Source organism: Alosa alosa, chromosome 21 (genome assembly GCF_017589495.1).
Source record: "Alosa alosa isolate M-15738 ecotype Scorff River chromosome 21, AALO_Geno_1.1, whole genome shotgun sequence".
Lineage (NCBI taxonomy): Eukaryota > Metazoa > Chordata > Actinopteri > Clupeiformes > Clupeidae > Alosa > Alosa alosa.
In genome coordinates this window covers 11,620,010-11,635,409 of record NC_063209.1, presented here as the reverse complement: position 1 = coordinate 11,635,409, position 15,400 = coordinate 11,620,010, and the positions used below count along the sequence as shown (strand labels likewise).

At 44.4% G+C, this 15,400-nt stretch overlaps 1 protein-coding gene across 1 annotated transcript in view; it reads left to right on the top strand.

The window, feature by feature from the left end:
• The window catches only part of rps6kal (ribosomal protein S6 kinase a, like), a 29,826-nt gene that overhangs the window by 2,598 nt on the left and 11,828 nt on the right, over positions 1-15,400 (top strand). Inside the window, exons 2-6 of the mRNA XM_048230974.1 lie at positions 5,741-5,800; positions 11,726-11,842; positions 12,436-12,517; positions 12,766-12,846; positions 13,783-13,862. Coding sequence (XP_048086931.1) covers positions 5,741-5,800; positions 11,726-11,842; positions 12,436-12,517; positions 12,766-12,846; positions 13,783-13,862 — 420 coding nt within the window. The remainder of the gene's footprint in view (positions 1-5,740; positions 5,801-11,725; positions 11,843-12,435; positions 12,518-12,765; positions 12,847-13,782; positions 13,863-15,400) is intronic.

Here is a 15,400-nt window from a genome sequence, read left to right as displayed (position 1 = left end):
CATTCATTCATAGAATCCAGATTCCACTGCCTCAGCCAGTGGCAGCTCGGCACAGCAAAGCCGATCGCCTCCGGCGAACGTGCACAGATCAAAGCTCGTCCGTCGGCCCTCTTATGATCACACATACACATGCTCACAGAAACACACACACTTAGACAGGCACACACACACAGACACACATTTTACCCGTCATGACTGTGGAAAATGTGGCCCAGCTCACTACACTTTTACTGACTCATGCTGCACATCACACTTCACACACACAGACACACACACACACACAGTGGTGTCGGAAACATGCATAATTCCCAACAGCATTTTTAAAGCCATTCCAAAAAGGACTCCCCCTCCAGAAGCAGACTAATGTTTCATTCACCCAACAGTTATCTCGTTTTTGCTCATTTGTTTTTGTTGTTGTTGTTGTTGTTGTTGTTGTTGTTATTATTTTGATTTAGCGGAGTGTTTTGTTTGTTCAGAATAATCCTCGGCACCAGAGCCATGCTGGTAGGATAAGAGATGGCCTTTCTTGCACAGGGCTGGAGACGCAGTAGTCTGATTGGGCAAATGGACGCTAGTTAGGCCTTAACACAGCACCATGCTGCTTAGCAGAGCCTGTGAATGACAGCTTTTCTTTCAGCTTTATGTGGAGTCAGACACTGGGCTGTTTTCACAGTTTCAGTAAGCCTCCTTAATGTGCAACAATGCTGTAAACCTAAACTGAAACATTAACATTATGTTAGCCCTGCTGAATACCGGACCATTTTGGCATTTCAGTCAATTTGCAGGAGAAAACTGTGGTTTGATGACTGTCTTAAGACCATGACTCTTTAAAAATAGCTCCTAATGTTTAAATGCTCAGTGCTGTCATCTCTAGTCCAAGGCACATTCAGCAGCTAGCCTTCTCAGTTAGAGCTAGCAGTGATTTTGGCAGCATGCATTTGAAATAGCCCTGCTGTGAGTGACATTTCTAAATAAATTGTGGCAAAGCAGCACTAGCCTAGGTCTAGGCATGAGCAGGATCTTGTTGCTGAAGGTCCAGGGATGTCAGTGAGCGTGCTGTGCCAAAACTACAGGGTTGCTCAGAGTGATTCCCCGATTGTTTATATGTTTTGTTGTAGACCTAAACAAAAACAGATGCTTTGTTGTAGGCCTTTGTCCATGGCGTCTATAATGATGGATGTTTGTGAAAGTGAGAAAAAAAAGTGCAGTGCAGTCCCACTGGCTTCAGATCTTCATTTAGAAGTAGCCTACAGAGTGCTGTGCCTTGGTCATCTGATCTAATGCTTTGACAGCAATATTGGCATGCAACAGTGTGTGTGGTGTGTGTGTGTGTGTGTGTGTGTGTGTGTGTGTTTGTGTGTGTGTGTGTCTTTATCTGTGTACGTGTGTGCTTTATGCAAGCAAGAGATGAGCAGATCAGGACTTGGTGTCTGATAAGGATTAGACATCAGCCGTGTGTGTGTGTGTGAGTGTGTGTGTGTGTGTGGACGGACGTGCATGCATGCGTGCACGTGTGCTTCTTGCTTGTGTGTGCGTGCGTTTGTGGCAGGATTAATCCCTCCTAAGCATTCAGTGAGTGTGGTGGCAGGGGGGCGGGGGCAGGCGAGAGAAGGAATGAACAGATGTACGCCAGAACTTCCCCCTCCCTCGATCACTCTCTCTCCCTCCCTCGATCACTCTATCTCTCCCTCCCTCATTCACTTTATCTCTCCCCCTCTCCTTAGATCACTATCTCTCCCTCCCTCCCTCACTCATTCACTCTATCTCTCCCCCTCTCCCTCACTCACTCTATCCATAACCTTCTCAGAATTTAGGCAAGCCCACACAGGCTTATGTCTGTGTGTCTAATCAATCCTGTATGTGGAAAAAATAGGCATATATGTATTTATTATTAATTAATTTGGTTTGAGATTTTTATATTAGATGTAATTCTTACATGAACTGTCTGTCTGTCTTTCTGTCTATCCATGTCTTGTTGCTGAGTCTCTCTGGATGCCCATATCAGTGCTCATCTTCCAATCTGTGCATCGTTGAGTGGAGGTGGGAGGGAGAGGCGGATGAGGGAGGGAGAGCGATGGAGGGAATCAGAGAGAGGGAGGGAAAGAACGAGTAAAAGGGGGGAGAGAAAAATGACTCTCATCGCTCTCGCCCACGCCCACACACAGATGATTCAGTGTGGCAATGTGTCAGGCTTTTGGTGTGTCTGTGTGTGTGTCCGTGAGTGTGTGTGTGTCCGTGAGTGTGTGTGTGTCTGTGAGTGTGTGTGTATAAGTGTTAGCTTCTGTGTGTGGGAGATTGAGTGTGTGCATGCATGTGTTTGTGTGTGTGTGTCTTTATCTGTGTACGTGTGTGCTTTATGCAAGCAAAGAGATGAGCAGATCAGGACTTGGTGTCTGATAAGGATTAGACATCAGCCCGTGTGTGTGTGTGTGAGTGTGTGTGTGTGTGTGTGGACGGACGTGCATGCATGCGTGCACGTGTGCTTCTTGCTTGTGTGTGCGTGCGTTTGTGGCAGGATTAATCCCTCCTAAGCATTCAGTGAGTGTGGTGGCAGGGGGGCGGGGGCAGGCGAGAGAAGGAATGAACAGATGTACGCCAGAACTTCCCCCTCCCTCGATCCTCTCTCTCCCTCCCTCGATCACTCTATCTCTCCCTCCCTCATTCACTTTATCTCTCCCCCTCTCCTTAGATCACTATCTCTCCCTCCCTCCCTCACTCATTCACTCTATCTCTCCCCCTCTCCCTCACTCACTCTATCCATAACCTTCTCAGAATTTAGGCAAGCCCACACAGGCTTATGTCTGTGTGTCTAATCAATCCTGTATGTGGAAAAAATAGGCATATATGTATTTATTATTAATTAATTTGGTTTGAGATTTTTATATTAGATGTAATTCTTACATGAACTGTCTGTCTGTCTTTCTGTCTATCCATGTCTTGTTGCTGAGTCTCTCTGGATGCCCATATCAGTGCTCATCTTCCAATCTGTGCATCGTTGAGTGGAGGTGGGAGGGGAGGGCGGATGAGGGAGGGAGAGCGATGGAGGGAATCAGAGAGAGGGAGGGAAAGAACGAGTAAAAGGGGGGAGAGAAAAATGACTCTCATCGCTCTCGCCCACGCCCACACACAGATGATTCAGTGTGGCAATGTGTCAGGCTTTTGGTGTGTCTGTGTGTGTGTCCGTGAGTGTGTGTGTGTCCGTGAGTGTGTGTGTGTCTGTGAGTGTGTGTGTATAAGTGTTAGCTTCTGTGTGTGGGAGATTGAGTGTCTGTGCATGCATGTGTTTGTGTGTGTGTCTGTGTTTGTGTCTGTGCATGAGTGTGTGTGTGTATGAGTGTTTGCTTCTGCGTGTGGGAGATTGAGTGTCTGTGCATGCGTGTACATGTGTTTGTGTGTGTGCCTGTGCGTGAGTGTGTGTGTATGAATGTTAGCTTCTACGTGTAGGACATTGAGTGTCTCTGCATGCGTGCATGTGTTGTGTGTGTCTGTGTACGTGTGTGAGCAATTGAGAAAGAGTACGTCTCTTGAGGAGAGGGAAGATGCACATTGCGCAGCTTAAACTGCCAACACCCTCTTTCCTGTTTCAAGGGACTAGGGCCATGTCTACATTAGTTCAGATTCCTTTGTATCTAACACACTTTTGTCACGACTTATTTGTGGCGGCCCACCACAATATCAACATTGACCACCACACAATGATTTTCCTGATTGTACTAATTTGTGCTTAAATCTGGTTAGAATCATAACCGCGCTGCACTAATTTGTTAAAAACTGTTGCATTCGAGTTAATTCTGCAAACCTACCAAATAGAATTCCATTCTGTGGGAAACACTGCCGTCCATATTGTTGTTTATTGCCATTGTTTATCTGACCTAGTACATAGTACAGTAACATAGGGTGCGGGACTTGACAGAGAGTGGGTGGTCATGAGATTTGCGCTCATTAGTGGATTTGTATTCGTGGTCCTCTGCTTGTGTCCATTCTTTGTGTGTGCACAGAAAATCTCCAGTGTTGATACGGAGTCCATGGTAGCACACAACCAGTGAACGCATTGCTTCCTGGGCGTGGACGTGAGGGCTGGAATTTAATTGGCTGCCAGGATAGGAATAGGCCTAGTCCAGGGGTGGCGAACCTGCGGCTCTTTGCCTCCTCTTGTGCGGCTTGCGGCTGCTCAACTGATGTTCTCACTTCTCCTTGGATTTAGAGTTTTTTATTTTTTGAAATAGCCTATATTTCTGGTAAATGAAAATGCTTTTCATAAGTTGATAGTAATGCCAATAGTTAGGCTGCAATGTTTAAATTAAAATAATTTTACCGTCATATTATGAATAGAAATATAGCCCAAAAAGAAGCAGACACCTTTGTTTCTTAAGCCAGGTGTTATGCTAATGTTGCAATCAGGAAAACACTGGACATTAGAAAGGAACAGGACATTGAAAAATCTTTTTGTAGGCTAGCATAACCCTTCTGGTTGATATGTCAACGTAACCAAAATAGCACATGTTCTACACGTTAGTTTGGTACTTGGTATGCCAGACTTAACTGATGCATAAAGCTTCAAACCTGAACATTTCCCAAAGGCACTGACCTTTGCAAGTAGGCTACAACGTAAAGGTAGGCTATATAGACGTCAGTCAGAGAAGCAGACTCGTTTTTCTTTTTGTGTATTTTCTTTTACTAAACACTCGACGGAACATTTGACGGTCACATTGGCATCATATCAGTTGTTACATTGGAGCATTTCTCATGCTAATAAGTCATTCAGTGAGGAGAAATTTGTGATGTGTGTCAAATATCTTTGTTGCTTGCTACTCATTCCTGAAAACAATAATTTGTAGCATCTGCCAAGTGTCTCACTTAAAATGAAAAAGAGAAGATCTAATTAAACTGTAGGCCTAAGTCGCTGTTGTAGTGTAGGCATCTTTTTTTGTTGTGCGGCTCTTTTGAGTTGTGTGGAATTATTTTTTTGGCTCTTCATGCTGGACTGGTTAGCCACCCCTGGCCTAGTCAATATGCACTATATGCACAATATGCACTATATGCACAATATGTCAGGCTGTTTCAGGCATGCATGGGCTCATAAAAAAAATGTCTTCGCTTTAATCCAAAAAAAAATTCTTCGCTTTAATCCAAAAAAATATCAGATGTTGTAAAAGCCCCCAGAAGGCTCTGCTTTCTCAGAGGGCTCAGGTGAAGTTGGTTCTGAAGGAGGTCCTTCTCTCTACTCACCCTGTCTGTGCTCTGTACGATGGGGATTTGGGTGATGGGTAGAGAAAAGCACTGCTAGCCTAAGCTTATATATTGGCCTTGGACACACACACACACACACACACCCACCCACTGAACATAGAGGAAATGAGGTAATTGCATTCTTATATCTTGGGGAAGACACATCCAGTACTTTAACGCCCACCAAACCCAGAACTGTGTGTCTGTGTGTGTGTGTGATTTTTTTGTGTCAGTTTGTTCCTATGAATAGGAGGTGTGTTGGGGTCACAGTGGTTTGTGTCCCTCCACACACAAGTGTGTTCCTCCTCCGTATTTGGGTCAGGAAGGAGGGTATCATTATGGTGTGGCCAGAGGCGTGTGTGTGTGTGTGTGTGTGTGTGTGTGTGGGCTATATATTTTCAGGCTATGGTACTGGCTCTGTGAGGCCCTATCCGGGAATGTCTCATTTTGTTGACTTTGTGTGTGTGTGTATGAGTGCTAAAGTTGCTCTTTTTTGTGTTTTTCCTTCCAGGTCAATGGGCATCAGATCATGGATGAGCCTATGGAGGAGGGAGACTCTCTCTCACACTGTGTAAGTAGTGTGTGTGTGTGTGTGTCTGTCTGTCTGTCTGTCTGTCTGTGTCTGTGCATGAGTGTGTGAGAAACATTGTTTTTTTTTTGTTGGCTATTTCACTAGCTGAGATCATTGTATGTGTGGCATGTGTTGTCATCACTGCCTAGTTATAGTTGTTTTTATGGGGGTTGATGGTTGTCTTGCTTGACCAATCTAATGTGTCTTAATTGAGGCTTTAAATTAGTTCTCTCTCTGTCTGTCTGTCTGTGTCTGTCTATCCATCCTTATCTACATGTGTATCTTAAAAAATACATTTTTAAAAGTGCTTTAATGGCATGACAAATAAGACATTCATATTGCTATCCCCCTCTCTCTCTCTCTCTCTCTCTCTGTCTGTCTGTCTGTCTCTCTCTCTCTCTCTCTCTCTCTCTCTCTCTCTCTCTCTCTCTCTGTGCAGCAATCTCCTCACCTTTATGTACAAATTCCCTGTATTACTTTGGCCCAGTGGCCCTCAATATAAGTGGATTTAGTGGATTCACTTAAGGCTGCTTCTCCTCTCCTGCGCTGTATAATACACTGGGTATCATCCAGGAGCTCAGCATCTCAGAAAGCAGTCTTCCTCCGATCACCTTATCCAATATTCTCCAAACAGAATTGCAGCCAGGAAAGCTTGTATCAGCTTTCAGACTCTGACATTTCATTAGAATGAGGATGGATTTAGAATTTGGTGTGTGTGTGTGTGTGTGTGACAGACAGAGAGAGAGGGAGATGCAATGATATTGTGTGTGTCTTGTATCAGCTTTCAGACTCTGACATTTCATTAGAATGAGGATGGATTTAGAATTTGGTGTGTGTGTGTGTGTGTGACAGACAGAGAGAGAGGGAGATGCAATGATATTATGGTGTGTAGCGTCTTGTAGTAGTGTAGGAGCTACTGTGGTGGCCAGGGGGGGCCACGGCCACCACTGGTCAAAGCTTGGCCACCCTGCTGGCCCCCCCCAGCTCCGTTTAGTGAAAATTAAAAAAAAAAAAAAATAAACAAAATGCTGCCGTTTTCGACGGCACTTTGTCAACACTTTGCAAAGCAGAGACTGAACCAATTAGGCTACTGCACTCTATCTACGACCATTGGCCCAGTCAGGAAGTGTAGCCCACTGTTGTGATCAAATCGTGAGTAGGCTAGGCCTAGTGCAGCAGCAGCAGCGGGACAATTCAAGTCATCTGTTAAAAACAATTGACAGTAGACTACTACTTAACCTCAGTAACAACAGGTGAGTTGATGATGAGTTGGAAAATTAATGCTAATAAGATGTTAGAATGTGTCACGAATCATAGCCAAGAGCTGCGTTGGGCTGTCCTTAGGTAGGCTCTGACATTGATGTGTCGGGCTGATCAGAAATAATCAGATGCCCGCGCTAACGACGTTACAAAAATATTTCAAAAAAATTCGGGTGAAATGCTAGCATATTAGGCACATATCTCCGGATGGCTCCAAGAAAAGTAGGCTAATAGGGCCTAGCCTAGGCTACTTTATAAAAAACATAAATTGCTGACTGCTTGTGGTTCTTGCCATAGCTGGTCAGGCAGAGGCAGGCTGCTTTGCCTGAGTTCTTTGTTACATTGCTCCAGAACTGTTCATCACAGCGAGATGAAACCTTATTTGCGTGACAGAGCAGAAGTAGGGCTTTCCAACGAGACTAAACACTTGCCTGTGCAATCAAGTATGAAAATAAAAAAAAATCATGAAAATAAATCACATTGATTCATTCATTCATATTCAGATTCATACAGTTCACCTGCGCACCCATTACTCTTGTTTGAATTACTCGCGAACCCGTGATCGCATAGATATGGCAAGCATATCAGAAGAAAGAGGAGACAAAGGGCTATCTATTGGTACCAAGGATATCGATGCTTCTGGGCTATAAAAACAGACAACGTGACTGCAAAATAACATCATGTACAAAAACACACCCATGCACACCCATTACTCTCGTTTGAATTAGGCCCTACTCACGAACCCGTGATCGGATAGATATGTCACGCATGTCAGATGAAAGAGGAGACACAGCGCCATCATTTGATACCAAGTACATCCATCTGGGTTATAAAACAGACGAAATGACATCAAAATAATAACTTTATGTAGCTCGACTTACCCCACGTTTTTGTGTGTTGTGGTGGCAAGGCATGTTCATAATCCAACGCTATCATGTGTTTCTCTATGGCAAAGTATGTTCATAATGCGGTTTTGAGATCCCAGCAAATTCCTGCATGGCATCCAATTCGAGACTCACATTGCATCCCAATTTATTCGACAAAGAAACACCTTTTTGCCTTCACTTTGTTCATGACAATGCAGTAAAAAGTTGTTTTAGAATCATCATGAGTGTACACACAGAACGCAAACTCAGGTTCAGTCAGATCAGTTCGTGTCACAGATATGGAGCACAGTAAGGGCATTTTTCATTACTAAATAAAAAAAATGGCGTTCATTTCTATAAGGCGCACACCAAATTTCTAAAATTGCTCAGCCCCAAAGCCCCCCTTCACCATGGTTCTTATATTGCCAGATTGAGGGCAGTCTGCCCCTACACGTACATGAAAGTCATGTCCAGCTGACAGAGATACATAAATCAAAATAAGAATGGTATAATTAAGTAATATAGCACGAGTGAGAGTGGGGTTGGTCATGGATATTCCCACGGGTGTTGTTCGGTCGTAGCCACGAGGCAGGAGGCCGAGCAACAGCAGGAGGCCGAACAACAGCCGTGGGAATATCCATGACCAATCCCACGATCACGAGTGCTATATTGCTTTTATACAACAATTCTACAACAAACTAAATAATCTGAAAACACCCCATTATTGTTTAAAAATGTTAATTTCGACATCGTTCTTACGCGATCAAAAAATAGTTCCCTTTTCAATAGACAGCATCTTGGTTGCTAGGTAACCAACATTCCAGATCCCCGTTACGGTCTTGGTGGTTTACATGTCTTCTTGAAAGAAATGTTGAAAGTCGGGCTGAAATCACATTCATATCTAGGTTTGCTGAATGCATGTTACAAGGACAATGGGCCATGTCATGTAAGGGACATGGTACTGCAAAAAAACGGAAACATTGTCTACATTGCAGAACCACTCAACTTTATTAATTTATGGTGAATAAATGTTATATTACTGTGCACAGCCTGACGTGACGATGCTAGCACGTTAGCAGCGGTTAGCTAATTATGCTAACTAGTCTCCTCCAAGTGACAATCATATTATACACAATGCTGGCAATGCTAAGAACAATTAGCATCCTCGTTTATCTTACTAACATTGAGTTGACTGTGTGGCTTAATCCATAGATGTGGTGAAGCACTGTTTCGTTATGGTTTGCTAAGGAGTAACCCATTGCTTGAAATAGTGGAGAGCTGGTATGAGAACATTGTGTCAAATCTTCGCATTGTATCGCGGAGTGATTTTATTATTAGCTGTGCAAAGTCTGAGTTGAAATGTCCAGGGATATTCCAACTCATGGAACGTCTCTCGGACAATCAGAAACAAATAAATAGTTCCATAGAACCCAATTGTTGTATAATACGCTTTTTGTCTTTGTATTTAAAAATGAAAATTGAATCAATGCAAGTATTAATATGAATTGGTGGCAGATATGGGTAACCTAGACTGTTCTGAAAAAATATAGCATGTGTAAATGGCACTTACAATGACTATAATAAATGCTTATAACTAAAGGTAGTGAAAAAGCCCTTAAAACAGTCTAGGGTTCTAAGGGGTTCTTAATTCAGAGCCATGTTACTTACAGCCAAGTACTTGGAGTGGATATCAGAAAGAAATATCTGCATACAATATTTGTAGTATTTATAATTGTTCTTTAATTTGAATAAGACTGATTAAGTAAGGTGCATTATCATAATGTACTTTTTTATAGCATTGGCCTATTTATGGAAAATGTGTTGGAGTGGACAACAAACTGACCTGTGTATCAGTGTTGGCTTTACACAATTTATTGCCATTATTAAAATAGGCTATCCTAATCTTTAAAACTTAGTAAGTGAGTAGTGTTGGATTCTCTGGTTGTTGCGTTGTGTTTTAGTTCTAATGTCTGTATTGAAGATGGTCGATAAAGCTTGACGGCGGGATCAGGATCGGTGATTAGATGATGATTTATTGTAGATGGTACAATAATGAATAACAGAACACAGTCTCAAACAGTAAAACTGTGCAGAGTCTAACAGTTGTGGTTGTTATTGGAAGCGGCTGCTGAGCCTTCCGACAGAAGATGCTCCTTGGGTCGCTTCCTCGATCCGTCTCCGTGTCAAAACCTAAGACAAAGCCTGTTATACTAAAACATACAAGCGTCAATCATGCCAACGTGGCAGGTGCCAACCAGTGTACACAACCCGGCCCTGGCCAGATGGAGATACTAGCCCGAATAGGCAGACATGCTGTCTCCCTCGGCCCATGTTATCACTGATGTTCCTCGGATGTTCCTAAACATTGGCCTGTATGACCTTCCTGCTGGTACACAGGCCTAAGGCACAGTTATGTACAATAATATGGACCTCTCCCTGTTGTATACTACACACAGAAGTAACATATGAACACATCAGAACACAGTAAGAATACCCCAGAATTCTACAGTAGTTAGTAGTTTTGATTCCCAAGTGCCACCCCAATAAAAAGCCTGGACCCAGCTGGCCCCCCCTATAAAATAATCCTGGCTACGCCCCTGTGTGCATGTGTGTGTGTGTGTGTGCGCGTGTGCGTGTGCGTGTGTAAGAAAGAGGGGCATTTACTCCCTGTGAGTGTGGAACAGGCAGTCAGTGTTGGTCTGTGGCTGGTCTCAGACGGCCTCTGAATTCCCCAGGAGGGTGAGAAGCACACTGATGTGGCCGCTCCTGGTCACAGATCCAGAGCAGAGGTCCACTCTACCCCCCCCCCCCCCCCAGTCCTCATCTCCACAGCCAGAACCTCACTGCACCTGGCCATCACACAGCCATTCTCAGCCAGACCTAATCACAGCCATGGGGGGAATGTGGCAGGGAATGATTACAGCATTGACTCGTAGAGATACAGGCCACCCAGTCTCCACCCTGTGGATCAACAACACCCCCTTTTGTTCTGCACATATTCCCTGCATTGTGTCTCCAGACACGTTCTTTTATAGCATTAGAGTTCTTCCTCAGAGGATGCAGTACCATCTTTCTCTCTTTCATTCTGTCTTTCTTTTGTTGTCTTCCTGTCTTTTTTTCTCTCCATCTCTCCCTCCTGGTACAGTCTGTCGGTATCTCCTTTGTTAGGGATGCACGGTTGCCTGTGGTTATTCTCCCGGGAGCCTGTGTGTGTGTGTGAGGGGGGTTAGGGCCACTTTCAGGCCCATTCCCACAGGGCGTTCAGGCTCGTGTGGAGGGGTGCAGGTGTTATCTGCAGCCTCCCCAGCCTGTTCCACCCTGGCAGACATGGCCAGGGGCCAGTTAATCACACCAGCACGGCTCCCTTTATTACGGTGTGTTGGCAGGGGTGAACAGAGAGAGTACCTAGACATTAGAGATGCACTGGCATGAACCTTTAACATCAGGAGTATAGTGACCAAAAAAGTATTATTGATCATTTTGTTTTCTGGATTGTCACGGTATTGTTAAAATATGCTGAAATGTTCTCGCCTACCAACAGTGATGGTCAGAACTCATAACAGAGAGGGAGAGCGCGAGTGAGCGAGTGTGTTTTGGCAAAGGTAGAAAGAAAGGGTGTGTCTGTGTGTGAGATTTGTGTTAGCGTGTGTGTTCGTCGACATCTGTGTGTGTTGTGTTTGAAATCGGTTTGAAAGCTCTTCTTAGTTCTACTTTGATGATGATGATGTTTTATTATTTATTTGTTAGTTTGTTTGTTTGTTTATTAATGACACTATTGCACACTATTGTGTCTGTGCAGGATGAGGGGGCATATAAGGAGATTCCCATCACCCATCACGTGAAGGAGGGGTGTGAGAAGGCCGACCCCTCCCAGTTTGAGCTGCTCAAGGTGCTGGGCCAGGGCTCCTTCGGAAAGGTGAGGAGACGCTCATCTCATCTCATCTCATCATCTCCCTGTCCCCAATGCTCGGGACTTACCACACACACTTCAAAGCACTAGCATGGATGCCCACTGCCTGTTGAACCGCCCTGTTTTGCCTGTGTTACATTCAGCACCTGCCTGTGTGAAATGCGGACACACACTAAGCAGCCCGTGCTGTCTACTCGTGTTCCTGCTTGTGCTTGGCTTGTTAGTCAGGAGGAGGGAAAACATTTTACAAGTGGAGTGTAAGCCTGGATCAAACACAACAGAGGCTTTGTTTTAACACAGATACTAAATCACTTAGCATTTTGTCTTAGCCTAAGCATACAATTCGCGAGACAGGCAACCTGCACAAGAAACCATCATACAGTACACATCATCTTATGGATCTACTTCCATCTGATTTAAAACGACAAAATTCTTGGCATGAACTTGGCACTGTCTGATGAGCGGTTTTATGATTTAGTTAAAGTCTTCTATTATTATCTCGAAGTCATACGTCTTAGTCAATGTGAGTTGCCATGTGGGGGTATAGAGTGGTTGAGTCATAGCTGTTGTGTTTTTTCCTTTTGTCCTTATTCATTCAGGTGTTCCTGGTGCGCAAGATTGTGGGTCCTGATGCTGGTCAGCTTTATGCAATGAAAGTGCTGAAAAAGGCGTCACTAAAAGGTGCGTCAAGCCACGGTTGCCATGGCAACAAGCACCACACGCTCCACAACTCCTTATGAATCATGCTCACTGATTGCCAACATCAACATCTCCTTCTCTCTTTCTCTCTCTCTCTCTCTGTCTCTCTCTCTTAGTCTTTGTCTCTCTCTCTGTCTCTTTCTCTTTCTCTTTTTCTCTCTCTCTCTCTCTCTCTCTCATTTGCTCAGTAATAAATTCACTGACTGTATTGTCTGTTCTTATTTTGACAGTGAGGGACAGAGTTCGCACAAAGATGGAGAGGGATATTCTGGTCGAGGTGAATCATCCCTTCATTGTGAAGTTGCACTATGGTGAGTAGACTGACTTGCCCTTTTACAAATACACCCTTTCTTCCCCAACCTTTCCATTTGTTTCCATCTCTCTACCTTGCACACACACACCCCCACTCAATCATCCTGCTTCACTCCCTGAAACCCTTGATTTGGTTTTGGTTGTCAATATTTGTGCTCAATAGCTAATGTAATTACACCCCTCCCTTCCATGCTCCTGTGAAGAGTGTGTCGTCAGAGACCGACTCTAAAGGTTCACAGGTGCTGCTAGCCACCAATGCCCTCTTATTTCCAAAGCCCTTCACACCAAGAGAGACATTGTCATCATCAGCCTGTGCCCTGTGGAGCACCCTGGGAATTGTAGTGTGCCACTTCTCCTCTCCTCTTTTCTCTCATTTCTTTCCCTCTCCTCTCCTCTCCTCTCCTCTCCTCTCCTCTCCCTCCTTCTTCCTACAACCCCCCCTTTACCCCTCCTCCCTCATTTGTTTGAGGCGGCTTCTCTTGCTGGCTACTCGGCTGTTCCTGATGTCAAGTTTACTCTCCGGGCGACATTCGCCAGGCAGCGGCCTGCTTGTAATTCAGGGCCACAAGCGAGCGCCTCCAACGCACGCACGCACGCACGCCTATGCCCGGCCCAGGCATAGCCCCAGCGTTCCATCAGCGGCTGTCATTTGTTTAAGGTCGCCGCTGTTTGCTCGCAGCGATGTGCCGATCGGCCTCACTGGCCAAGTCACATCCGTCACAGTTCTGTGTGTGTGTGTGGATCTGCATCTCATCTCCATGTGGGTCTGATGGATGAGAGCTCTGAAAGTGTGTGTGTGTGTGTGTGTGGTATTACAAATACTGAAAGCATTTCATGTTTGACTGCTGTGGTTGGCTGCAAGTCAAGGAAGGCGTTTCAAGGAAGTTCTTTCTAACTTTGTTTTGTCCGTGTGTGTGTGTGTGTGTCTTCTGCAGCCTTTCAGACAGAAGGGAAGCTCTATTTAATTTTGGATTTTCTCAGGGGTGGAGATGTATTTACTCGTTTATCCAAAGAGGTAAGCATGCCTTTCTCTTCCTTAAGTACCCACACACACACACACACACCCACACACTCATGTATTAAACCAATCTGATCTTCCGAGTCCCTCTTTGCGGTGCACGTTGTGGTCAGCACCTCTTGGGTTACATCCATGTAAATGTTGTGTAATTAGCCAAGGAGGTCATTTTCATCCATAATAAGGGACTACACTTCCTTCTTCCGTGACTACACTTCCTCACACATACACTTAAACAAATGTCGTCTTTGCGTTGGAGCATCACTAATTGATACAACTCTGCTTCCTCCACTCCTGAGTAGGCAGTATCTGGACAGCCACACATCCATTAGGTCCAATATGTATTTATGTATTGCTATATCAGAGACGCACAATCAACGAGTGTAATTACATCAGGGAATGTACTTTGTGGCCCAAAATGTGAATGTGCACATTCGTGGCCCAGATGCTCACATGGACCCAGGTTTTGGTCCGACCCGCGGTCATCTCCCCATCCCACCCCGTCTCTCTCTCTCACCGTCTCACTTCCTGTCACTCTTCACTGTCCTATCTGAATTGAGTCTAGAAGCCCAAAAAAATAAAAATATACTTTCTATTTTAGATTATATATTTACACTGTTACCTGGAATCACAAACCTGCTTTAACATCTTTAAAACTGTCTGTTTTAGAGGATGTACTCAAACATCAGTTGTGGCTATTTTAAAGCCAGATAGCAATAACAAACACAAACCTCTTGCTCCCACACAAACACTTATCACAAACACTGATCAGAAGCTGCTGTGCATGCTGTGCTGTGCATTGTTGGGCTAGTCTGAAACCTGAAGTGAGGTTTCATTTAGACTAGCTGGTTTATGGCAAGCATATAGCCCAGTTCGACTAACAGCTTCGTGTTGGGGAGTAAGCAAGCAAGCAATGGAGAATCTGGCCTAAAAGACATTAAGCAGGTGTAAACACCTTGCCAGTCAAATTGATTTTGCTAGTTAATTGCTCGTGCCTCTGCCAGCCACGCAGACGTCCTTGTCCACAGACTACTTTCTCTCTACTAGTCCGCACGCAGGCTATTCATCCAAACGCCAGCCGGAGCTGGCAGGTCGGGGGTTCGGGGGTGGGAGTGTTGTCAATGTCACTCTCCATTGTGTCAGCTTTTGTCAAGTGTAGTCAGAAAGTGAGGCACTAGGCAGTAAGGCACAGCGTTCAGAGATTGAGATACACTGGAGGTGCAGCATTAATAAGTCTTCAGCTTGTCATGATTACACATTCAGGCAATGAGCATTCATCATATAGCATTCGAAATGTCAGATCATCATTCACATAGATGAATGTTGTTTCTATTTTACGCATCTGTTGGCCCAAATCAAGGTGGTACCTTTGCATTAATTATATGGACACTTGAATTAAACAACAATTTTAAATAGTACAAACCATTAAAATTAAATTCTTAATATGTCAAACCCTGTCATGATAACCATAATGTATGCATTACGTGGGAAAGATCTGTTCAAAATAACCACAAAAATCAATTTCATTCTCCTGAAGT